This window comes from Seriola lalandi, unplaced genomic scaffold (assembly GCF_002814215.2).
Source record: "Seriola lalandi dorsalis isolate HSWRI2012SDOR001 ecotype SW California unplaced genomic scaffold, Sedor1 jcf7180002054663, whole genome shotgun sequence".
NCBI lineage: Eukaryota > Metazoa > Chordata > Actinopteri > Carangiformes > Carangidae > Seriola > Seriola lalandi.
The window spans coordinates 1,693,846-1,721,335 of NW_019525216.1; the positions used below are offsets into that span (position 1 = coordinate 1,693,846).

The window sequence follows — 27,490 nt, forward strand, 5'->3', positions numbered from 1 at the left end:
GTGATTTATCACAAACTCCAAAAACATTGTTCTTCTGGGTAGCAGTATGTCACTGACTGAATATAAAGGCCTCAAATATCAAATAATATGCTGCGTGATGTGACACTATTCAAACCAAGAATAGAGGTCAAGAGTGAGACACAACCCACTCTGCTTCATTGTACTGTAATCTCAGCTGTTATTGACTGTTGGCAGTTGCCTCTTTGTGAATCTCGACACGGCACATAACCTTACAGATGTCTGGTTGCAAATATCAAGCATTTTGATATTATCCAGGCTGCAGAAGTCATTCTGTGAATCGATTCAGCTGTTGAAGATGTTGAAGACATAATGGAATGACAGTAGATCTCAGCTGATCATCAGTCATGATCACCAAGACTCTGTTTAGTATTTCTGTTTTGAATGTCTGGATGATTATTATGGTGTAAATCAGCCCAGCTGTGTGGAAGGAGATGTGTGCCTACTGTGGGATATAACACCGCAAACCTTCATTACTCATTGAAATGTTTGCATGTGTATTTACATTAATTATATCTCTTTAATATTTACAGCAATGATGGGCCAGATAATGTGGAGGTGTCTCGGGCGGTGGAAACCTTGGTGAACAACCCTGGCTTTGGGACCTGCTGCATGGACGGAAACCCGATACCGTAAGTGATAGCGTAAACAAGAAATCATCCAAACATAATAGTCCCCCAGGGCGCACATGTATTTATGCCAAGTGGTACTTATTAAGTGGTAAACATTGCAATCTGTATATGTGTGGCTAGCAGTCGCAGTGTGTGTATATGTCTGATGCATGTCTGAGCATGTCTGAGCCTGCTTTGAAAAAATCCTGCTGTAGAAACAGAACAAACAGTAAAAAAAAAAAAAAAAAAAAAAAAAAAAAAGAAAAGAAGAAGAAGCCGTCTAACCCAGAGCACTGGGAAAGAGAGCAGCTCTGCGTGATTTTGGAAGCCAATTTCGTAAGAACTAATTTGATCAATAAATGATTAGCCCTTTCACACGCTCTCCAGATCATCGTGATCAGAAATAAGTTGAATAATGAATGCCATTTTTAAACCTAAGAACGAAATGGAATTATTACCGAGCTTTGGGCACACGTAGTTCACATATGCTTGTGCATCATAAATGCAGTGAGAGGCTGACTGTGCTTAGGTTCTTCAAACAAAAACCACACATCTCCTAATTTAGAGGTATTATCCAGCAGTCTTTAGAAATGTATTACTTGTGACTCATGTTGTTTATACTCAGTTGGTAAAAAAAGAAACCCCTTCTATGGCAAACTGCAATATCCAGTTAATGTAATATGTTGCTGACGTATCACTGTTATCAAATGCTAGTTACAACTGTTGTTAAGATAAGAGAGAATATTATGCATATGATGATCAATTATTACCAATTCAATACTAAATATTTCCCTCATTGCTTTCCTGCAGGAAGTTACCATGTTCCTCCGCTGGATCAGATTGGTTCACTCCATCCGTAGATCAGTCAGTCACAGACATCTTCCTCAACGGGAACTGGAGCATGTCTAATCCCTCCCCCTCCTGTCAGTGCAGCACGTCTAAACGGACGATCATGTTACCTGACTGTCCGCCTGGTGCGGGAGGGCTCCCACCACCTCAGGTTAGTCTCTTAAACTGGAGCTTGTGCCTTCCGGTGGGAGGATGGTGTGGTAGTCGGAGCTGCCATTAAATTAAGATCTGAAGTGTGAACAGCTGCTGTGTCAGTGTCAGTCTGAGGTCCCTTGAGCAAGACAGTGAGACCCTGCCTGAACCTAGGTTTGCTGCTCCCGGTTGGCTGCGCGGCTCTTTGCTAAAAATCCGTACTCTCACTGGATGTGTGTCACAGAGGGATAAACTGGAGGAAGAGCGCGAAATGGTCTAAATAAAAAATAAAAAATAAATCAGTGACACAACAGTACAATAAAAATGCTTATCATGGAAGCTTTTGGCTTACAGTGTGAAAGTCCCAGTCAGCATCATTTTGATTTGAAAATGTAAAGGTACTTACTAACAAGGAATTTGCATTGCATTGCAAAATGTAAATCAGCCTTTTATGCTGCGTCCCTTTTGTGAACTAGCGTGCATGCATGAAAGCAGGGCCAAAATTGATTCCACTGAAAATACATTGAATTGGCCTTTGCCAGAGATTCAGCTTGCTCCCCATACTGGCAAAAAAAAAAAATCTATTAAAATATAACTATACTGTGTCTTTTACTCTTTTAGGTATATGCCAAACTTTCACCATGTAGCATCCTTTAGGACATGCATTTCCAGCAGCACAGACATTTCTGCTCACATCACGACTCCTAGGAGGTTTGCGTGTCTCGTCCTGCATAGCCAATACCAAACCTTTATTCCCCATTACTTTAACAATATACATGGCCAAATGTAGCTAGGGCACATGTTGCATGGTCTAAACTGAAGAGGCTTGATGCAGGCCTGGATGTATGTCTGCTGACTGAACCGCTCACGATACAGAGAGAAAGTAGCGTCTCATTTGGAGCTAAATGGTTTGAACTCCTGTCTCCCAATGATAATGAGAAATCTAAGTTTGGCAGAGAAGAGACGAGAGAAGTTCCCACCTCTGCTCCAATGTCATTTCATTAGGCTTCAGTCTGTTTGCTTGTCCTTTGTGCATGTATCCGCATTTCAAAAGATTTGAATTTCAATATCTCTTACCTCACCCTACTGAAATCTGCCAAGAGTTTCTTCCTCTTGGAGACATATGATGGTTGAGAATTTGTTTGTGGTCATTCAACCCAAACACAGTGAGAAAAGGAGCAAAGGAATCCTGAAATTTGGCCGCAGAACAGCATTGCTTTTATGAGCTAGCTGACTTACAATTTTGTTTTTTTTTTCATCTTCATTTTCACACACAGAAAAGTGATCTGTGTTGGATGGTCTTGTAAGACCTGCAGCAGATACAGGTGGTATGCTTTGAAAAAATGCTACGGGTGAGCGTGGACGGTCATGGTGCAGGTTGGATAGCTTTCTGTTCACATTCAATAGCGTGCCAGACAAGCTGTTGTTTGGCAACAGTTTGTAAATCATAACAGATGTCTTTGCCATAGTACTGTTAGCAACAGCATTTCTGCTACTCTTTTCAAGAACTTTGAAACTGCACTCAGAAATCGTTTGGGGAAATGAGGTGATAACTCACACAGACTGGAACGGTGGAGTGGAGGACAGTCTTGGTATGACTGGATTGCAGGAGTGGGAGGTTGTGGCAGTAAATCCTGTGTGGTGTAGAACAAAAAAAAAAAACAGACATGTTGATGGTGTATAACAGCCAGAATATTTCATATGTAACATAAATACCAACAGAGATAAAGGAAAGGTCTTGCCCCTACATGTCGTGTGTGTGGACCTACACTCCTTCTTTCACATTAGTACATGATTAAGTATTTAATGTCTTTTGACTGTTATTATATTTGAATAGTATCATTGCTGGCTAGTTAAAAATCATCAGCACTTTGTATATTCATTACACAGACTAATACATCTGCTTCACAACTAACATTATAATGATATGATTAAACACAGTGTAGTGATAATATAATGTATAGCCTTTAATGCACACCTGCATTCTGTACAAAGGAGCTACGGATTTCAGTCCGTCACTGTGTTAGGTTTTCACACTGGATGCTACTTTAGAAACTAGATTATTCAGTAAAACGTAAAGTAAATGTAAAACCAGTAAACGACTTTTCATTTGCAGTTGAAATAAACAACACACACACACACACACACCTGAGATTTGGTAAAAATTTTTCCAGGAAAAGTAATTCAAAACTTTAGTAATATGGATATATATTTATATATTTCACACATGAGCCAATAACTTATGTTATATTAGGTGGTAATCTGTCTGTCACTTCCATTCAACATAATAACTCAAACTGAAAAATTGTGTAAATAGTTTTAGAGAAAATAAGCTACTTAGAGTAAATTTTTTTTTTTTTGAGTCGTTATGATATTAAATCTAAATTAGGTGCCACTCAGTGAAAACATAGAACGAAACATTGTGGGGGGATGTAGTTACACAGTCACAAAGTTTTGCTTCACTGTGTTTGAAAATGCCTGACAAGTTTGTAAAAGTGTAAGCTCTTACGTCTATGATATAAGTTTAAACAGTCATTGTAAGTTCAATTTGCAAAGCGGTTATGAAGTTGCAAAGCTTCTTTCAGCTTTAGTTCTTCAGGGAAGTGCGTTAAAATGAAATATTCTGTGCCAGTTAAGAAAATACAGATATATCTAAACCGATCTTGTCTCATAATTGCCATGGTATTTCCCCCTTCAATATTTGACATACTTAGTCATCTCACAAGGACAAAAGAAACATTTAAAAAAAATAGTAGAAAAGGGACTCGACAAAGCCAGCGACTTTTAACAAGCAGGACGTGAAATGACACACAATGAAATTGCTGGGCTCATCTGTCACTCCTTTATTTTCCTCCCACTCCCCTATGCCTCCCCTATATACAGTGCCACACTTTGTAATGTGCCATTTCACACCCGCCACAGATCTGTAATGCCTCGTTGAATTTGTGTGAGTCTTGCTGTGCGCTCCTTCCTGTGACAAGGCCATTCAGGGCCACTTTAAAGGAGCAACTGTCCAGGTATCATGTTATAGGATGATTGTCGAGACAGTCAAACAAGAGAAGTGCCCTTTGTGTAACCTTTTCCTCTCCCTGACGTTCGGCCCTACCTTATGACAGCACTGTCAAGGAGTCCCCCATTTGTTGAGGTGCTACTTGTATCTTTGTATCTTCCTTGGTACCCCGCTAGGCCATCAAGGTCTTCCTTTCTAACATTTTTTTTTTTTTATTTCGCTCTTTTCTTCCTCTCTACCCGCTTCTTCCACTTATAACAGCCTTATTCCTTTTTCTTTTTAGGTGCTTCTCGGCCTGAATCTTATTCTCTTATTTTATGAATTGCTACTACTTTGCTACTTTACTGGATTTCCACTTTATTGTGTCATGCTGTAAGTGACTGGTACTTTTAGTACACTTAGCCTCAGTAAAAAGACCATTTACAAAGGCCAATTCTTGCCTGCATCCTGTTACATTCAGTTGCATCATTTCTCCTTTATTCACAACATCTTATTTTGTTCCAATCCAGATCCTGTAAAGGGATATTAAATGGACTCTCATTTAGCATGGAAACAACCTTGAGGACATTGAGTTATTATCATGCAACAAGATCATTGCCAGTCATCTCCCTCCTTGGCTAAAGGAACTTTCAAATCAGGATAAGAAACCGCTACAAGAGGAGAATATAGCAAGAGAGAAGTGAGGAGATGAGAGCAGTTATATGCAATACACATGCTGTCAACAGTCGCGTTCCTCGGTTCATCACCTTCTTTTTTACATAATGCAACACTTTATTTACTGGAGAGGCAGGGGTCAGTTTTTGTAACACAGAAAACGTGTGAGCTTTGTAACCTTTTATTTCATCACCTGAAATCTTGAAAGATTTATAGCACTCGGAGAGTGTGCAAGTTAAAGCAGTTGACCACAGTCCTTTTTTTCAGTATTAGTACGTACTTCCCTTAACCTATAACCATCCACGCTGCATTCTTTTAACCATCTTTGCCTCCCTGCTGTTAACTGCAATCCACCAGTGGGTCATAACACATAGTTTACAGTTTGAAATGTAGTGCAGTGCATAAGGTTTGAGATAGATAGACTGTATATAGTGTTATATAGTGTGGCTGTCATGCTGAAATATACAATATGGGGTATTATTTTTTGCAGATTGAGAGAATTGTTGCTTGTGCAGCGGAAGGAGGAATATTGTGACTGATAGGAATGAATAAATGAATGTGTCATGCTGTTAAAAACAAGTGCACTTATATGTAGGTATGTCCATGTGCTTGGGAACACATGCATTTGTAATCAGTGCTGTGTTGGCTACCTGTAGACTGTGGTCCATCGCAGGAGGGGCCATATATTAATAATTAAAAAGGTCCAAGGCAGAGACCACCCACAGAAGCTGAGCACATTGTGAGGATGTATTCCCTTTGACCTGAAAGCTTCCCCTGTTGAATAAATCATGACAAAGTGTACTAGCTTCACACTAGTTTTCTTTTTTATCTTTTATCCCGCCCATCCTCCGAATATGCCCTTGAGAAACTACAGAAAAGACGAGAGAGGAGAAAAAAAAAAAAATAACATGGACACAGCACCACAGGAGGTAGTGTGAAATCATTGTTTCCATGGAAATGGCAGGCAACAGTAAGCCCATTATCAATTCTGCGGTATTGACTCTCGTTCACTGGTGATATTTAACCTTCATAGATGAATAGGCCGTCATGCGTGCAGAGGAATTGATAAAGCCGCCACGTTCATCGTATTACGATTGATGTCTTTCTCATTTGGAGACTGGCCTAACTACAGCTTGCTTGCAAATTACTCTCCTTGGCCTCATCTATCACGGTATTGAAGTTGGGCATTGGCTTACCATTTGTGTAGGAAAAAGGAGTTCTGCATGTAAAATACAACTGCCATTATCTACTCGAGCTTGTTGAGAAAGAGTATTTGTTGTACTGTGATGGATATATATTGCAACATAAAGCTGTTTTATGCACTTGTTGTGGCCTATTTGGTTTAGATTCAGCACATAAAATCAGCAGAACTGACAAATTATTACTATCTAATTCTATCATTTATTCATGCCAGTCGATGTTGTCTGTTTTCTCTCAGACAACAGCTGTTGGCAATGAACAAATCCAGCTAACCGCAGATCAGCTCCAAACCCCACCAGTCCGTACTCAACCTGGCGAACACAACAGTCTGACACATCCTTTCTCTGCTGGGCTTTGTTGATTTGTCACTTTGACTCCAAACACCAGCAGATCCATTTTAGTGTAAAACGACCTGTCCAGAGCCACCCTCTCAGCAGAAGGCAGGAGACGCTCGAAAACAAAAGCAGAAAGGTCATTGGCCCGCGAGGTGAGGCAAGTGGTGGATGAGGCAGCGGTTTTCCCTTTGTTGTGGCTAAACAGAACAGAACGGGACTGGATGAAAATCTGTCGTCAGGCGAGGGACGCGCGTGTGTGACTCAGTCTCTGGTGATCTGGAACCGAATAACCCGAGCAGCTTTTTGTTGTTGTTAGTAAATGGTTGTTGGTAACCTATCGAGTGCTGTACACACCACTCCAGTTATTATCTAACTGTGTTGTTTATGACTGTTGTGATGTGATCATATTGGACATAATCACACAACACAATGGCATTCGCTGAAGTGAAGAGCAGCTCCCGAAATACACACGGTGACACAATTGCACAATAGACCACCTGTCACTTCCACTACCAACACGCCATGTTGTACCGAGATGAAGAATTTCAGAGCAACTTAACACATGCAGGAACATATTGTTTTGCATGAAAACACAATTAACCTGATCATCACTTGGAAAATTTCCCAGTCAGAGCCCAAGTAACAACACACCTTAACATGACAAGATTCTGCTTCCCCCGAAATTGCTTTTCTTTGTGCACACCAGATGAAATGTGAATTTCACCTTAGAGGTACAGCATGATATAAACACAGCACATTCTCTTATCTCTCCAGCGCTGGAATATGCCAGCTCATTCAACAGATTTGATTACTCCTTAGTTTACATTTCCCTCACCACTCTTTGCTTCCTCAGCTATCAAGCTACCACTGTGTGGTGGAGAACTGATGTCAAACAGAATGTCAAGCACACTGAAGCCGTTCCCAGGTAATGAACAAGAGATGCAGGCCCAGGTATTGCACAATCGCATAATGTTCCCATTTCAGTCTTTTTTGATGGGGGATATGGACCAAAGCCAAAATAATTAGACCCACACTGACTGTGTGCTTGGGTTTAAACGCATTGCACACATAGCAGAGTGTACAGGCTCTTATTTTTGGTTTTGTTTGTTTCCAAGTTCCTGTGGCTTTTCGAAAGAGAAGCATGTTTGTTCAGAGATAAGCCAAGGTTGCTGTGCCGTTCGTCCTCCTTATCGCTGATTCATAAGCCAGATGGGTCCTCCTCTTCCTCTGCTTTCTCCTTCTGTTTGTTCTTTGCTTTATGACTCCAGTTTTCCTCCTCCTCCTCCTCCTCTCCTCTCTTCTCCTCTGCTCTCCCCTCCAGTTTTTATCTTATGTTTCTATCCCCTTCTCATTCCTCCTGCTCTGTTTTCTTGTCCTATTTTGTCTTTGTTAATCTCACTTCTCCTCTCCTCCTTGTTTTACGTATCCTCATCTCCTCGTCACTTTACAGCTACTTCTCTACCTCATGCACCAGCACTGTCATTCACAGTAAAACCCAAGCAAAGTGTAGTATGCACACATCTTGGACATATACTCCTTTACTGTATCACGCCATGTGTACCCATAGCTTTCACATCAATCTGTTTGTACACAAGGTTAGATAACCAGTGTAACTAAGGGGTACGTTGGTAAATTGCATTGCAGTCGGGGGTCTCAATTGCGCTTTATCAAGGATCACTCTGCTAATTAGCATAGTGTTACCTCGCTAAATAAGCAGGGCTGAAGCAGCTTGGTATCGGCGCGAGTGTGTGAACTCAGTCTACACATTGTGGAGTGTATTCGTGGCAGTGTGTCGCACTCTCTCTTAATTGGATGTTTGAATGTACCCATTTATCCACAGAAGGGCATCTAATTAGGGTCCTTTGACATTAGACACAGCTTGTGCAGCTTTGGCGGGGGTCTAGTTTTCAGCCAGGCTTCCCATAGCCAAGCTTAATTGACTATTATGATAGGGGCTGAGAGAATGTGTTCCATGGTGCTGTGAACAGATATCACCTGCAAAATTCTAGCTCTTAAGTTTTGTTGATTTTTTTTTTTTTTTTCTCGCATCGACTGGATGAGCTTTTACGGGCGACTGAGCAGTTGCGCCTGCTGGTGTCTGTCTGTGGTCAGCCTTTCTGCTTGTGATGCTGCACCACACAGTTAAGTGCTATATGCAAGTTTTTCTACTCTTCTGAAAGCAAAAGAAAAAGGTGCTGCACCTCTTTAGCGTTGAAGTGGTGTCTCCCCGAACATCATCCTCAGATTAACCTTTCAGCATACCTTAATTTAAAGCTGCTCTTATCAATATATTTGTATTAACATCGGATGACTTGGATTATATATAACGTGAAAAGAGAATTGCAGCTTCCGAGAGTGGTTGGCTTGTATGTGAGTCAAATTCCTTGTATGCACAAACAATACTTGACCAATAAAGCTGATGCTTTGATGCTGTTCTGAATTATCACCAGACTGCAGCTCATTGTTTTTGTCTCAAGGTCTGCAACGTGAACATTTTGGTTCCCTCTCACTGCTCTCATGGACCTCGTTTTCAGCTGTGGGGAAGCAGCTGTTTTCAGTGAAAAAGCTCTGATAAACCCCTTCAGTGTTATCTCCCGGTCCTGATGACGGCCTATTAGCCCGGCAGTGGTTAGGGATTACTGTTTGAGTGTCTTCCTCCTTTTGCATTTTTTTTTGTACAGATACATTCCTTCTTGGTGGACTTAAATAAATGTATCTTTTATACATAGATTAAATATATTAATTCATGTTTATTCATATTCAGTACCTCCTCTATGCAGAGTGTTGTACAGTATAATTTTCATACGGACATGTTCTTATATATGTAGACACGTGGAATGAGCTATTTATGCTTTTTCTGATTCCTGTTTGAAACTATGCCCATGTGACCTCATCATGTCACGCGCATCATGTGATTTAAGAAGGTGCCATCCATTGGATCTTTGTCTGATGAAGAGCAGGAGTGCTCAAAATGTCACTGTTTGCAATTGATAAGTGAAAATTGGAGCCCTGCGGTGTACCAGTGATTTGTCAGTTTGTTTTTTTCGGCACGGAGCCTGTACTATTTTTGGCTCGGAGGTGTGTGCACACCTCTAGTTTGTAAAGCCCCTGCATGGTACCCGCCCAAGACCAACAGCAGACAAAGTTAGCAGTTAGTTGGTGAACAAAGTGCTTTTATTTTCTCAGGAGTTGGTAGAAACCAAAACACAGGTAAAAGGAGAGTGACTGTTGGAGTTAACGTTGGTCGAGTGGCCAGAAACATAAGCTTAAATGTATGGTAATGTTGCCACGTCTCTGCTACAGATGTAAATAAGATATAAGTATAAGTATAAGGCCAGTGTTTATAGCTTGTTCTACTTCCTCCAAGTGGTCACGACGACAATAAACTCAGGTTTAAGGGAAATAAAACCAGAATGAAAACCTGCAAACTAATCATGTGAATTTTTATTTTTTTTGTCTTTTTCTCTTTGTAACAGAGGATCCAGAACACAACAGACACATTGCTGAATTTAACTGGATGGAACATGACAGACTTCTTGGTCAAAACTTTTGAACACTCTGGTAAAACAAGGTAAGGCATATCAGTTGTGTATGTGTTTGAGTTCGGTCTAGCGGTTAAGGGCTTTTTTTTTTTTTTTTTTGCTTGTGTCCCAAAGAGAACCAAATTACTACGTGTGCTGCTGTCGTCGGTTGTTGTTGGTGCATCCACTTTTAGAAGGCCAGCAGAGAGAACTATTAATGGAAGGGCAAAGTCCTGCGCACTGATGCCATTTCCATCTCGACGTGTTATGCAGTTGTCATGCTTTGATAAATCCTGCTGGGCCACTCTTTGACACGCTTCCCTTAACATTGTCATTTGACTGTATGGCAACATTTAGAGCAAAGTGTCAGTGAGGAAAACTATTAATTTGTAAGCATTAGGGTGATGTATTCAAGTGAATGTTTGGTTATGTTTCCAGAAAATATTGTACATGTCCACATTTCCTGTGTAAATCTTCCTTTATGTTCTCATCTGTATCCCATGTGTCCTTGAGTGAGTCAAAATGTGTGGGTGTGTGTATCCTTGGCATTACCCACATGCTCTGACTTTCTGTTTTTTTTTCCCACCACTTCAGGTACGGGGGGATCTCTGTCGGAGCGGTCAACTCCCAAGTCCGTCTAACTGAGGGAGCGATCGAAGCTGTATTCAGGGACCTCAAAGACCTCTTCAGTTCATTTCAAGTACGTACTAAATATTGCCATTCACAGAGTTAGAACTTGTTGATAGCACAGGATTATTTGAATGTGTTTCATGAGTAGAAAATTCATACATTGAAGTACAAGGTCAAAAGCTGTACACTTGGAAAAATAGCCCAGAGGCATATAGTGAAGTCTTAGTGTTTATTTATCTGCATCACAAAGGTATAAAACCAAGGACGAAACCAGCTCCCTCAAATCACCAGTTTGCTGATGTGTAAATGTGATATTTGTTAAATACAGTCATATGGCTCCAACTGTCTGAATCCGCTAATGCCATCATCAGGTGGGAATTTTAATGTATAAGTATTATGGTTGGTGATGAAATACCTGCAAAACTAGTGACATTACCATCATCCATAGCAGTTGGATGTGTTAGCATCTAGCTCAAAGCAACACTCTGACTAAGTGTAGCCTCACATAGCCACTAGCACAGATGTAGAATCTTAATCTTTTTTGTTGTTGTTTTTTTTCTAGTCCCAATTCTTAAAGCAATATTTCAGAGTTCGCGAGACATTGTTCTGTGACGTTACAGTATGTTTGGCTTTTGCCCCTTTCAGATGTTCCCAAACATTATTTCCTTTTCATTATTATAATAATTATTATTATATTTGAGACATTGTGATATGTTGATGGCCAAGGGAAATCCATGAAGGTCAGAGCTCAATTCAGACAGGCCTGGCCTTACTCTACTGTATTACTTAACCTACAGAAATCAAACAAAACAGTCACCATTAATATTGTGACTTTTTGTGTTGTAACTCTTTATCCGACACTACATGTTCTGACTGTTTTTGTGACTGAAGGTGATGGTTCAGAAACTGCTTTTCTGCTGTCAAGGCTGCAGTTTGCCCGTCGTCTTTTGAGTGCGCCGCTCCTAATTGGAGCGCTGCGCTCTTTGTTCAGTTAGCTTTGTATCTTGGATACAGGTGATGTTATTTGCAATGGACTGTTGGACCCCGCTGAATTCTTGAACAATTGCGTAAGAAGAATGAAAGCAAAGGAGAGAGGAGGGTTAGATTCTTCAAATCCATTTTGTCGAGTGTCCATGGCAACAGTGTATGACTCTCTGTGCATCGCTTTGAATAAACGGAGGAATCTTGGTCTGTACGACACGAGAACACACAGTCACACTCACAATCCTGCAAATCTTTCTCTACTTCAACTACCTCAATTCAGTTCCTGTACTTACTGTACATCTATACACTTTTACTCAAGCACAGTGCTTCTTGAACTTCATACCAACTTACTTACTTCTCCCCTCCTTGTTTCTCTCTTTCCCTCTCTCAGCCTCTCTCTTGCATACACACAGTCTCTCATTAACATTTCAAATTTTGGATGTTCAAACTGCTTTGAGATCAGCACATTGCTTTGCCCTCAGGCATCTCCGGTCTCATCCCTACCCTGGCTCCCCTCTCTGTCTCCCGGATCTCTACGCTAATGTGACTTTAATTCGTGCAGCAGCGATGATGTAACTCTAATGGCCGGGCATTAGCTGTCCCAGCTCTCTATTCCTTGTTATTAAAGTGCTACACTGTCCTTGGGAAATGTCTGACTCTCTGCTGCTGCTCGGCAGGCAATGTGATGTGAGGTGGTAACGGGAAGTAGCGTGTTTTTGCTCTTTGAGCCACCTGCGCAGCCTGGGAAGTGGGCTTTGAAATTTCAGTGTAATTGCATTTTCTTTGTCTAGCAGGTAGAAATAAGGTTGTGTGTAGCAAGAGGTGATGGGAACAGTGAGAACAAGAAAGCCTGTGTGCTGGAAATTGTATAATTAAGCCAAGAAAATGTATCTCCAATGGCACAGTGTGTTATGTAGATGGTATTAATGTCAGTACTCTTCCCTGAAATGTTTCTCTAACCCTCTCAAACAACACTTTTTTTTTTTTTTTTTTTTTTTTTTAATTTAAATAATCCAGAGAAATAAGCCCCTATTTTAACGAACCACAAACTCCTTACTGCAAGTTCTTAATACACTCACACAGAGGCAGACACATATTAACACACTGTCACACAGACCGTATGACCACTGAACTGTGCAGGCCACTTTGGAATACTATCCAAAAAAGTCACCACACACTCGAGTGGCTTTATTGCTGTGTCGTTAGCTGTGGCACCGGCAGGTCCACTGGCCAAACCAGCCTTGTCATTGTCCTTGAGCAGGGAGGCGTTTGTCAAGGATTAGACCCAGGCAGCTGCTGGCCCACTTCTCATCGTGTTTCAGCCACCACTAATCCTCAGGAAGGCCGCCTATTGGCTCTGCCCGTCACTACTTGGCATGATGTAAACCAGAGTGAGGTAAAAAAAAAAAAAAAAACACAAAATACGGTAAAGATTCCCCTGCTTCCGCTGGAGGAAGCATTACAGACAAGAGTAGGAGTCTTGTTTTCTGCCCGGTTTATGAATAGGTAATGACTTGGAAGAGAGGGTATGTTATTTAACACAAATACTCCTGTCAGTGTAGATAGGGGCGTTTTTTTCCTCCTCTTTCACACTGTGATATGAAAAGAGATGAAGTGTTCATGCTGCGTTACTGAAATGATGTGTAAACATTTTGTTATGCCAAAGGAGAATGCTGGATCTATGGCAGGGCAAGAAAACGTTCTGAATACACTCTTCAAATTTTTTCCAAATTTCCGAAACTGTCACAATGTGCTGTAGGATCGGCTGAGTGAAAGACTGTGGGATAGAAAGAGAAAGAGCAGACATGCTACATGCTATGATCTCCTCCCTTGTCCTGAGGGAACTGTCTTGGGGGCTGGAGATAGCTTTTGCGTCTCTTTCTTCCTACACTCCCTCTTTCAGTTCAGACGAGCGCCTGCACCTGAGCACGCTCTCGCTTTCTTGGGATGTCTTTCTTGATTTTTCTCTTCTTATTTTTTCTGCCCCTCCACTCCACCCCCGTCTCTCCTCAGTTGTCACCCGCACTTTTCCACAAACGACCTCTCTCCTCCCTCCATGCCACATCCACTCCCGCCCCCCACCCCACCCCCCCTTTCCCTACTCTCTCCTCTGCTATAGCCCTATGATGAAGGCTGGGTCCAACAGGAGGTCCATTTGCATTTATATCACACATGTAATGTGCTCAGCACTCATATGGCTGGGCTGAAATGCATGGTATCAACATGACACTTTGGAAATCGCATGCCTGTCATCTCAAGCCCTCATCCCATGGCTCATTTCACATGAAACATGAGTGGAGTAGAGCAGATTTTTAATGCAACCTGCCCAGTCTACCCTCCCTCAACCATTTTCATTCTCACTACGAAACATAGCCGAGGCTCTCTGAAAAAATACATTGTCTTTTTCGCTGTTATTTTTGTTTCTATCTGTGTATGAACACTCCATTCCAGTCCAGCCATATTACTTAAAACTGATTGGTACATTAGGTAATTAGGCAATTTATGTTAGTTGTGCTTCTTTTGTTTCATGTTCTCTCCCTGCTCTCATGATTTTAATTATTTCACACTATTTAATAAAACAGAAACGTCAAAGGAGGAAAAAGTAGCCAAAATAACAGGGGACACATTTTTCCCCCCACATCTGTGGGAAATAAGTGGCTCAGCACACCCAAATACTGTCCGGAAGTCTTAATTCTTGTCTCCCTCTGCCTTATGTTTTGCATTTCAAAGAGCAGTAGTGGTTTTCCAAGTGCATCCAATTAAGTCTCCAACTAATTTTTTTTTTTTTTTTCTTGTTTTGCTCATCTTCTTTAGGATAATGTGACTGATCAGATCTTACAGAAGTCGGAGACGCTGCTGAAGAAACTGGGAACCAGGGACAACGTAAAGGTATTCTATTAATTGGCGGGTGCCCCTTTGCTCTCTCGTTAGATTAGATCCAATGAAAAGAAATTTTAATGATCGCAGAGCTGGTGCGGTTTGGATTTTTGCGGAGGGATGGCGGTGACTTGGAGAAACAGTACGCGGGTAGAGACAGTGAATGGGCGCATCCACCTATAACTGGCCTACTCGCCTTTTTACAAGCACAGTTCACTTAATTATAAATTATGTTGCCATCAAAAGTCAGGAGGAAATGTGCTAGTAATGATGCAGGATTATGACTAAATTGCTATAAAGTCAGGATATGACACTTCAGTCTGTTGCAGAGATTATAAAAGGGTGTGCAACTCAATAATTAAAATCATATTTTGTATTAAATTTAATAAGTGCAAGCACAACCTTGAACTTTCCTGATAGCTAGAAATAAAAGTAAACTTTAATATCTCATCAGAGTTGTGCCTCCTCACTACAACAATTTGATGTTTAAAGTAGTAGCAGACAAGCTTGTGCCTTTTACTGTGATCTTGAAAACATCAAATGGTGTTTTAGCTGCAGAAATTACAAGATGAAGGAATTATTTAAAGGAAAATATCAGTTTTTGTCAATCTGTGCGCCTGAGATATACGGCAAGAGCAGAGGGAGGAAGAAAAGAAGCTGCAAACAGGCAGAGATACAAGCGTATGTATGAGCATGCACATCTGTGTGTCTGCTCAAGTTTCTCCATATCCGCCTCTGTGATGCAGTGTTGTGTTAGGCTGACACTCAAACACCATCCACTCTTAATTAACGCTGCAATATCAGCGGGGAGTCCTCTCTCACTCCCTCTCTCTTTCATCCATTCTTTTTCTTCTACACCCCAGCAGCCACAGACTCAGAGAATCACTTACATTAAAAGAAAGTGTGCGAAAATGTTTTTATTTTTTTATTGTCTCTGCAAGATCGCGTGCCAGGGCACATTGGGATTTGCTAGTCATCGCAGAACTTTATCTTCTATTAAATGAAATGTTTGTCAGCTCTGTTGCTTATTCTTATAGAACAATATGTTGCCCCCCCTCAAAAATGTTTGAAAAATGATTTGACCCCTCTCCTCAGAGAGCCCTTATTTCACTAAGTGGACAAAATCTATTATATTTATCTATCTCTTACTGTATCATAAGAAACAACAAAATACTGAATAGACAATATCTATGAGAACGTGCAATAGGAGGACAAAACTGCAACGCGCATCTCACTACAGCAACTCATTGTCACTGCCTATGAGTTCTCAGTTTCTTCCTAGGGTTTACAAGTGCTTTGATATACTTCCTGGTGGCCATATTGGTGATAACACAGCCCCTCACAACAGATGGTTTTACAACTTAGCTGTTAAAATGCAACTGGGATGACACAAGTTGAGAAAATGGGGGGAAGAAAATGGAAAATGGGAGATGACTGGGTCGCCATTTTGAAAATAAATTCGATTATTTCATCTGCATCTGGTCCATACTCACGGCTTTTTCAATTGTCTCTCTTTTCAACAACCTTCCTGTTAAATCCTTCTCCATTATTTGTCCACTGCCAAATGAATCTTCCATGGTAGTGCCAGATGTGGTTGCTAGGAGACATTTGAAGCAACCACAAAGCCTCTACATGCTGTTCTTGGTGCTAATGTTTGTCTCTACCTCGGCAGGTGTGGTTCTACAACCAGGCATGGCACGGCATGGTGTCTTTCCTCAGTGTTGCCAACAACGCCATCCTGAGGGGAAATCTGCCACCAGGGCAGAATCCCCACCAGTACGGCATCTCCGTGTCCAATCACCCCCTCAACCTCACCAAGGAGCAGCTCTCCTATGCGGCCATGTGAGTCATCAGACCAAAAACAAAGGTTAAAGGCTAGATCTGATTTAGACAGCATGAAGGAAGTTTATATTCCAGCTTTGTAGAGCAAAGGTGAAAAATCCTTGCTGGTAGTCGTGATTACATTTTCTGTGCCTCAGTAGGTCAGAAAAACAGGGCAGGAACATGAACTCTAAAATGTAAAATATAGTGTATAGCGACATTTAGCGGTGAAACCAAACTTGTTAGCATTAAATGCTGACAGCAGGCTGTATGTTGAAGTTAACATTTCAAATCTATACTGATAACACATGTGCAGAGCATGTTGAGGATTTAACATGATTAAATAAGTGTTCGGCGGCGTTCACAGTGTGTGCTGCAAGTATTGTAGAAAACTGCTTCTGCAAACCCTGCCTGCAGTTTCCTCCTTGGAATTTCAACATTTATTGCTGCTATGGTGCGATTTTTTTCTCTCTTCGGAAGACACAATTTTGGATTTTTCTAGCAATGCATCATGGGATACAGAAGGGAGAGACTGATGGTGACTTGGGAATTGAAAGAGATATGGCAGAGTGAGAGGGACAGAGCAGTGGGGTGGGAGAAAGCCCGGACAAAGGGAGAACAGATGAGTTAGAGACAATACAATAGAAAGTGTAAGACAGATAGATAGACGAGGGATTTGTTTGAGTATGCACAGATTCGGAGGCCCATGGGAGATCTGTACGAGGATATAGCATTTTTTGTCTGAAGCCTTGTCCCAGTGCTAGCAAGGGAGCCGCTCCCCATGAGAGTCAAGATTAATGACGTGCTAAATCACAACATACTGGTTCATACCATATAGATCTAGCAGCTCTCTTGTGCACTGTTTTGTTCTGTGGTTAAGACCACTGATTTTGGTGCGTATTCTTCAACATCACTGATCATCAATGTTTTGCAATTTGGCCGTTCTGCACCCTTAATATAATCAACACTTTTAATGGAAAGCCACTGAACTACATCCCGCTGCAGCAAATTCGATAACAGTGCCATAACCACAACTCCTTACATTATACAGGCAATTCAGTAGCTGCTACCAATCCCCACATAGTAGCTGTTTTATTCTACACTCCGCTGCTGATCCAGCCCACTCCTCAGTCAGGTATTTATGTAGTGATCAGGTGCTGACGACGGTTCTGAGTTAGAGAGGAAGACTGCACCAGGGCAAGGAGATAATTACGACGGCCTGCCTACCGTAGATTCAGGATGAGCCTCTTTGCCTCTCTACTTCTCTGTGCAGTGTGAGGTGACTAAAATTTATGAACTAGGATTTCCAGATTACCCTTGACATCCTTTCATTGTTGGATAAGCGTGCAGATATCAGGAAAGAATGGGGGAAAAGGGCAGAGACCACTTGAACAGATAACTAAGCACTATGGAACGGGGTTGGTTAAAGCTCCACTTATTAATTATTTTTATATGAACAATGGATCAAATGACAACGTGTACTGTGAATGATGCTGCCGGTACTGACAAACCTGCAGTGACTTATCACCAGACTCCTCAGTTCCTCTCAGCTCTACAGAGTTTATAAGACCTTTTTTGCTTATAGTTTTGTTCACTTACAAGCCCTACAAAGAGCTTCAGCCATCATTGCATTTAAAAGACAAAAATACATTCTTCCTCTACACTGGTGAGTAAAGAGCTGCTAATACTAACGCTGGCTATGTAGCAAAAGCAGAGCTTACAAATAGCTCCTTTAAAGACCTGCAACAGAATTTATAGGTGAATAAATTGTAAAATGTTATGTTCCCCCCAAGTGGCCAAAACATTATTTAATACTGCTTTTTGTATGCATAATATAATAGTTGTGCTTTGTGTTGTGAGCATGGTGAACGTTGGATTGTTGAAACCGTAGAAAGTTCAAGCATATAATGGTCTCTCTAAGGCGCTGTTGATGAATGGAGTTTTAGACCTTTTAATGGCAGACATTTTGAAAAAGCAGATTAATCACGGTTGCATTCCGTTTTAAACGCACACCTTTCAGGGTCATGTTATTGTGCATGCCGAGACCAGGACACCTCATGTTAAATGGAACTGAGCCATTGTTGACATTATTAGTAGTACCAGTGCTTTTACTGCCATGACGAGTCAAAAGATCCATTTCAGCTAAAAATTCCTCATTTTTATTTTTTTTTTGGTCTCTGTAGTTAGCCCTCTGTCAGGTTGTGAACTGTACTATAATTTGCTTGCTTGCTGACAGCCCAAGTGAATTTTGTGAAAAGTGCTGTTTTCGTCTGTGTCGCCCCTGAATAACAGAGAGCTAACAGAGCCACCGAAAACCCAAAAATGTCTCTATCCTTTAAAAGCAATCTAAAATTTACGGGACCTCAGCTTTAAAAATGAATTTATATTTCTCATTGACACCTCCTTAATATCATGGAGAGACAATTGCTAGAGCTGTTACATCGATAATAATTCATCGCTAATGGCCTGTTCCCTCACCAGATTTTGGGCACCAAAATTGCATTGCACCATCTAATTTGAAGTGACACTCCCCTCTAGTGCGCTTCACAGCCAATTCCAATGCAAGTGATGTCATGTGCCACAAAACTGCGGAGGGATGCGGGTGGAACAAAAGTCGATGCCTACGCCCATCAAAATTACCACTTAACTAGCCCGAGGCCGCTGCGCTTTCTTCTGCAGTGGCATTAAAACAGGGCGTAGTTTCCACCATCATCTTTAGAAATGTGTTTTTTTTCTTAAATGCTGAGGAATATGAAACTGTTACTTCTTACCACCCTGTTGAATTTGATGCGTAATTTGATTTGTGCGTGCTATATGCAAAAATATCCCATTTAAGAATCATATATGGTTAAGCTGCCAAATTTATTGTAATATACTTCTGTCAAAATGGGTTCTCTACATTATTTACATAATGCTGCATAATGCAAATAAAGACCTGAATGTTGTGCCTGGGGCCTCAGATTTGTTAATTAGCCCCCCTTTTACTATAACATTTAAGACTCTGCCCTGCAGCTCTTGTGATTAAAAAAACTAGCAGAAAGCAATCCATACTGTCAAACTTTACTCCCACAGCTCATCTTTCTTGCTCTTCCATTATTAGTTAATTAGCAGATTGCTTGTCCTCTTCTTCACAGCAATTAGCCAGCGTCAAGCATTCAGGGTTAGATCATTCACAGCTTCGTCCCTTACAGTGCATTATCTCCTCACCCAACCAGAGCACACAGCCCTTGAAACCTGTTGAAATGTGGGTTGGCACCCACTGAGCTAAATGATTTCATATTTATGTTCTAATTGCATCTGGTTGGCGATGATAAATACAGCCATGTAGCCACACAGGGTAACTTATTTAATATGCTAATTAAGCAGTAGGAGGTCTTGTGAGAGATTATCGCTGGCTGAGGGTGAGGACGATGGTGGGGGTTAAAAGAATACAATGCAGTTTTATCCAATGCTAATTGAGCAGACACAATGAAGGGCATTTTCAAAGCTATGATGGCGTGAATGAATATTTATATATATAACAGTGAAATGAAGGTCAGATTTTTGGGGGAGAAATCTTTTCAAGCATGAAATAAGGAGGCTGCAAGATATAAGAGGTTTTAACTTTCCTCCTCTTTTCACTGGGTTGCCAAGAGACCAACAGGAATTGGCTCATCGTGATCTTCAAAAGCTTGTTTATTATGCCCAAACAGCTTTGTCACTGCTTTCCATTCATTTATGTAATGCTTGTCTAATTAAGTCATCAATACTAACAACATTAGTTATATAGATTCTTTCTGCAAGTGTAAGAAAAATTGTTTAAATGTATCCTAACAGTGCGAAGTAATAAGTATAATCTGTTGGTTGCATTACAGGGAATGAGCCAAATGCTGTTTCAACTCTGTAAGTGTCATCTGGCTCATTTCCTGGTGACAAGAGAATCTCTTCACTTTTATTCAGTCATATGTTTTTTTTAACAGTGACAGTCTTGAATACACTTTGCCCACAGCACAGTGTTAAGTTGCTATACCTTTCTGTTACTCTCACTGATGTCAGTGTGGTGATTATTAATACTTTTGGTTTAGTGAATATTGGCAGACAAAGTCAGTGTGAATGCTGTGGTATATAATGATGGCTTCTGCCCACTGAAATGGAAAATCAAGTGAGCCTGTATTCCCTAGAACTTTAATCAGTTTCGTAGAAACCATGAGACCATTTAATTTAGATTTCAATTGAGCTAAAGGTCTGTATTCCATAAAGATATCTCATATTTCAAATCATGTGGACAGTTTTTTTTTCCAAAGCACCTCACAGCACCCTAAGGTAAGGGCTTACATATTATAGCATGTGAAAGCCCAGTGGCAACGGTAGATTATAAATAAAGTTACCTGAGTTTTAATGACGTAATTTCCTTTTATGTGGCCTTGTCTTGCTCTCATCAGAAAGGATAATTCTGAATCAAAATATATCCTCAAATAGTCTTCTAACAAATGAAACATTTACAAATATGTCCAGGACAAAGTTTAATCTCTGCACCTATTTTGGTTTCTTCTTTGTCATTGTCCCTGTACACAGTAATAGCTCTCCCGTTGACTTCCTGTTTGCTGTGCTCTATTCAATCAAACAGGGCCACAACCTCCACTGACGTGGTGGTGTCCATCTGCGTTATCTTTGCCATGTCCTTCATCCCTGCCAGCTTTGTCCTCTTCCTCATCCAAGAGCGGGTGAACAAAGCCAAGCATCTGCAATTTGTCAGTGGAGTAAACCCAGCTGTATACTGGTTGGCCAATTTTGCCTGGGACATGGTAAGTACCTGTTTTGACAGGCTTCTGTATCACCTCATAACTAATGCTTCTTGAGGTACACTTTAGTTTTCCCACTTTATTACATAATAAAGTAAATCTGGAAAGTGGAAAGCGAAGGCGGACTTCAGCACCACAGGCCTCATTTCACCCTAGTTTGATAATCTTCTACTATACCGAAGGTATTTTTTCCTCCTACGGCTATATTTTAAAAAAAGATCCATCTACTGTAATTGATAATGTAGCTTTGACACCACTGGCTTCTGGGAAAAGCTTCACCTGAGCAGCAGTTATTGGCTGAGGCGTAATTATCGACAGCAGCTACCCCTGCTGGTTACGCTCAACAGGCTTACCAGCAGTTTCCCTGAGGCATAATGGAAGTCAACATTTTATCAGGTACCTTTGGTAAAGAAATGGCATCAGGGCGCTCATCATTACGGTGGATAAATGCTGTCTGAGTTGAAGACAAATGTACCTAAGGAGCCAGTCTAATGATTCTAGCCCGGAGCTTTCTGCATTAGCATGCAAGCTCTATCAACAATAGATATAATACAGGAAATCCAGATTGAAAGCTCCTTAATAATTCGGTGTAAACTTTTTCTGGGAACTGTAAATAAATCATAGTAAATAAATCATAGTATCTTGCTACATTCTATTTACTTTATCTTTACTACATCATTTATCCACCAGTGGAAAACAGTGGATTTGTTTTATAGAGCGCTCTGCAGACAAAGAGAATATTAATCCAAAATTGAATGTATGATAGTAGTGTCATCACTTATTTTAGTTCAGCTCTTAAGCTTTTGTTTCCAGCTTTATTTTTGATACTGAATGGATTTAAACAAATATTAAATAGATATTAGTCTCTTAGTTGAAAATAATTATAAGAATTGTACATTTGTTCAGTTCAGTGTTTCACTTGCCCCAAAAATGAGACAGTCGGATGAGTCTGTTATTCACTGAATTAATTAGAAAAATTAAGCAAGGTATATGTGAGTGCTAATTATTAGACAGAATTACACAGCCTTTCAGTTTGTCTGGAAAAAAATGTCAAAAGCATACAATATTTTGAAATATTCAGGAATGCCCTAGAGAGCGGACAGGCCTCTGCTGCTGGAAGAGACTTATGTTATTTACCTGTGTTTGTTCCGACAGTGTAACTACATCATCCCATGCTTGATTGTGATTGTGATCTTCCTCTGCTTCCAACAAAAAGCATATGTTTCCCCTCCCAACCTGCCTGCTCTGATTCTGCTGCTTATTCTGTATGGGTAAGTACATTAAAAACTTTTTGAAAAATGTGCTCGTTAAAGTTTCAGAGTGATAACAGGTTCCAATTCTGTGGCTGAAGTTTCGGTTGTAGGGAGCTTTATGACGCATTTGGCTTGACGGGGACTGCAGTTTTCTGATCAGCAAAGTTTGATGGCGTTAGTTAAATCCCTTTGGATATTTAGGGAGCAGAAAAGATGGCTTTAGTTTGAGACCATCAGTACAGAATAATTCAGAGCAAGCACTTATCATACATAACATACCGTTCCAAGCATAAGGCTAACATAAGTTCAAGATTGACAAAATATCTGTGTAATACATAAACTATAGTTAAGATGACGCTCGACTATAGTTGATAACAATTATGCACAATTTCGTGTTATTCATACAAATACGTTTGTACTGTGCCATTGTGGTGATCATAGCATCAGTGCTATGTCCATGCTGTTGCAGCATTGTCTTTCTGTGTCCCCAACTGAGAGCCAGCTAAAGTCAATATGTTATGTTCACGTGTTAGACCCAACATGATCTGCCAGATCTGTGATACTGTCAAAAAAAAAGCCAAGCAAAGCCAAAATTCAGAAGTGAAGTCAGTGATTTTGGGACTGACCTTTTCAATAGACCTGCAAATGAGCCATTATTACAATCATCACATTCAAATTAGTCCATTACGTTTCCAGAGTTCAGACCAAACTCACTAATAAAAAGTTAATTTAGACAATTATTTCCTCCATGTGAAATATTCTATGCTCTAATGGTTACAATACTTGACTTCAGGGGTGTAGTGGTGCGCATACACGTGTACACAGTTTACAAGACTGAAACATAAAATACTCCGTAACGCGTAAAAGTTCTGAATTGAAAATATCAGTGACATCAAGTCTCAAAAGTAAAAGTGGGCTTCTCATAATTCAGGAATAAAGGCCCCTGTGAGTGTATTAGCCTATATATGATAGGCCTGTCATTGAATTATTATGCTATCACTGATACGCTAATGAGGAGGCAGCATTTTACTGTTTGAGTTGGTCTAGATGGAGCTTGTTTTATAGCCAGTAGTTTAATCTGTACCAGTGCATCATATTTTATACAGTCATCGTATCTTTTGTGTGGAAAGTCTTAATCTGCAGTGCAACACTCTGTCAAATAAATGAAGGGAAGTGGATGCCACAGTATATCCACCAAGACAAACATTACACCACTGCTGCACTTCAACTACAAGCGTGGGTGGCCTTTATCATGCAGCAGTGCTTTTACGGGTCCCGTTCTGGACGTGCAAATGATCAGAAGAGGCTGGTGGACCCATGGAACAGCACAGATGACCTAGTAATCTGCATTCATGAATTGATAATGGAATGGATTCAGTGACTGGAGACTTAATGTTGGTTTATACTGTTACGATAACCCTGATAGTGTGTTTAATGAGTATAGATCGCAGTGGAGGTCAGCTCTGTAATTCTAACTTTTTCTATAGTTTTGTTTAAATCAGGTCAGAGGCTTCTCTGTTTGTATCTGTGACAGTGTTTTGTTCTATTTAGGTGGTCCATCACCCCCATGATGTATCCCGCCTCCTTCATCTTCAGTGTGCCCAGCACAGCCTACGTGGTTCTGACCTGCATCAACCTCTTTATTGGCATCAACGGTAGCGTGGCCACCTTTGTTATGGAGCTCTTTGACGATGATGTAAGTGGCAGCCACAAACAAAGACTCATATATAATCAGGAGTGGGCAGAAAAATAAGAGAAACACATATACACTATACATATATAGTGGCACAACTTTATCACCACAGAAGAGCAATTACTATGAAACAGCAGCACAGACATTAAATCTCCCATATACATAAAAATTATATTTGGAAGCTATGGCAGTGGATGGCTAATTGACTTGAATCATAGATAAGCACTCTGTGTCATCAAAGCACAGGTTTTCATATGCGTGTGGGTGGAATATGTACCCACCTGGTATAACTTTTAATATATTTCCTTTATCCTCTCAAGGATTTTTCAAAGGAATTAGTTCCTCTATTCTTCTTAATGTTTAATCGTTTGGTGAGAAACGGGTCTTCGGAGAACTTTCCTCATCCATCTTTCAGCAAGTGTTCATTTTAACTGCAAGCTGCTTCGGTCTCCAGGGAATCAAAAGACAAAGACACCAAAAAAAGAACTAAATAAGAAACTGAGAGGTTAGTTTTGTAGAGGAAAGAGAAGGGAGGTGTTGACATGTCAGTCATTTTACTTTTTAATGTAGTTGAAATCACATTTCATTAACAGAGCAGAAATTGGTCTACTCTGACTACAATTTGTGTGAACGCCAGGACTCTCAGTTCCTTACAGGTGGAGATAATTGGCGAAAAAATTATCTACTTTTCTTGATATCTTTTTCATTTGCCGTCTGAACTAAATATGTCTGATTTGATTTGTAGACCCTTATTGTTATTTGCACAATTAGCATACATCACCCACACTTGAATCTTTTTCACTTGATATTTTTAGTCTGGCGCTGATCCGTCATTACTTGTTAACAGCACTTCACTCACTGACAAGCTGCTCATACATCTGATGCTTCATCAGAATGTCTCCCACAGCTCGGATCCGACACTTCAGACGGAGCGAAATGTTGTCTGTAAGACGTCCCTGCACACTCTGTCCCCTCCGACACGCCAGCCTCGACGTGACGTTTCCTCTGGCGCCACTCGGCGATGGCATGAGATGTTTTCTGTCTCCTAACGAGGCTGCCTCATTTGCATCGGGATTTCATTATCACTAGCGTTCATTATCAATTTGTATTTTCAGCTGGTACATCTCTCCTCAAAGAAACTTCATCGTTGCCGTTTTGTTGTTCACTTTATTTATTTATACGGTGTTAGTGGAGCATATTACTCATAAAAGGCGCCACTGGTGATAATTTAATGGACAGCATGTTGCCCACGGGCGGTGTAAAGGGATGGATTTACTGTGCACTTCTCTTGTCCAAGGCATTAGGGACAGAGATCGTGTTTGTCTGAGACTCGACAGGGACACGGGTCCAAGATAATTCAGCTAATCTGACTTGATGTCACCGCTGATAAGAAAACCTGATGGGTCAACATCAATCAACAAATGTTGCAACACTCCAGGTTTTCTTGTGTCCGCTGCTCGGAGCGGAAATCTCTAAGGAACAGACCCCTTCAGAAAATAGCTAACATAGATACGATGGTGCCCTTATGTGCCCCAGATTGGCAGAAAAAGGGTAGATCGCGCACATGACAGCTCAATACAGCCTTCCCCTTTTGCGACTTCCACTGTTTCAAAGCTTCGTCTTATCATTTTCAGACTCCCCAGCAGTGATATTAGTTAAACAATGACGCTCAAATGTAAAGCTACAGGCTTTCAGTCTGTTCTCTGTTTTAAAACGCAGGGTGAATCTAGATCCCTTTTGGGCATAGCACCATTTTTCCAAGAGAGGAAATAGAAAAAGTAACAGAGCGAGAGAGCAGAGCTGCACTGATACAGACTCTGTGCCCCAGTTTTGTCTTGAGACCAATGGGAGATTTTCTTCCCCTCAGGACTGTCCAGCTCCCTGCGGATTGCATCAATCCCAGCCTGCCTTGCATGCTTGGAGCAGTGTCTGAGTCAATACCTCCACCACGTGCCACTCAGAGATAACCACAGGCACAGACAGATTTTCCAGAATAAAACTATAGGTGTGGCAGTGTGGCCAGGTACTATGCTTTCTCATCTAGTGTAATTGGAGTCCAGCAGCCTTTATTGACAGGCAGTTTTAAAATAGACATAAAAAGCAGCAGTTTTTATATTATATTCTTCATAACAGAAGCAAGGACTTGTGCTGACGAGTCTCTCCACCCTTTTTTTTCAAAATCACTCACAATGTCTGACAACGAAAGAACTAAGTTTAGCGAAAAACTCCTGAATTAGCTGGTTTACAGCGTTCCCGACAATATTGTCTCCAGAAAATATCTAACTAGACTGTTGGAGCCATATATTGTCTCTGTCTGCTCTCATTGCCAGTCCCAGCATTATGAATGAAGTCGTGCTGTGGGAATAAGCGCAAGTAGCGATATGGGTCAGATAAGCGCCTCGCAGACTATGCCACCTTCAAAACCATTTGAAAATGATTTATGAGCACATAGCACTAACGTGAGGGGGGAAAATTGTACAGCATTTTGTCCTCCCGGACTAACAGCCTCTTAGATCTCCTTGATGAACACCCAGTCAAGAGAAGATGTGTTATTTCATGTATTGATCTCAAATTAGGTCTTGCTTTCTTTGCATTCCTCTGGCAGACAGATGGGCCACATTCAGCCAAGGTCACAGCTGCTGTTTATTTATTTGACTTTCTCTTTCTCTGTACAGGCTTAGTGTTGAATGTAAAGAACAGCAATGCCTACAGGCAAATCCCTTGAGGTGCATGTATGAACATGTGTGTGTGTGTGTGTGTGTGTGTGCTTGTGTGTGTATGTGTTTACGTGCGTTTGCTAACGACTGGGGGATAAAAGTGTTTGACACAAAATGCAAACGGTAAAGAAGATAGTGTTAATGTCATGTTTAAGTAAAACCCCCTCTGCTGATTCAGAACTGCAGCTGTGGAAAAATGATCTTTGTTTCTATATTTAATTAAAGATCAAGCTAGTTTATCTGTTGAAAGGACATATATGATAAATTCAACCGGAAAAACTGGTTCAACAAATGCTGTAACAAAGACTGTTGTTCTTTAATGATGCGATCCATAGTGTTTTATTCTGAATGTTATGAATACTGATCTCCCTTCCAGTTTAGAATAGGAATTTATTTTTTATGTG

At 40.7% G+C, this 27,490-nt stretch overlaps 1 protein-coding gene across 2 annotated transcripts in view; it reads left to right on the forward strand.

Moving 5' to 3' along the window:
* The window catches only part of LOC111665943 (phospholipid-transporting ATPase ABCA1), a 146,550-nt gene that overhangs the window by 82,813 nt on the left and 36,247 nt on the right, over positions 1–27,490 (forward strand). For both annotated transcript variants that reach the window (XM_023421077.2, XM_023421078.2), the window contains exons 31-39: positions 552–650; positions 1,440–1,629; positions 10,286–10,380; positions 10,925–11,030; positions 14,759–14,833; positions 16,494–16,663; positions 21,249–21,426; positions 22,579–22,694; positions 24,228–24,372. In XM_023421077.2, the coding sequence (XP_023276845.1) occupies positions 552–650; positions 1,440–1,629; positions 10,286–10,380; positions 10,925–11,030; positions 14,759–14,833; positions 16,494–16,663; positions 21,249–21,426; positions 22,579–22,694; positions 24,228–24,372 (1,174 nt within the window). The remainder of the gene's footprint in view (positions 1–551; positions 651–1,439; positions 1,630–10,285; positions 10,381–10,924; positions 11,031–14,758; positions 14,834–16,493; positions 16,664–21,248; positions 21,427–22,578; positions 22,695–24,227; positions 24,373–27,490) is intronic.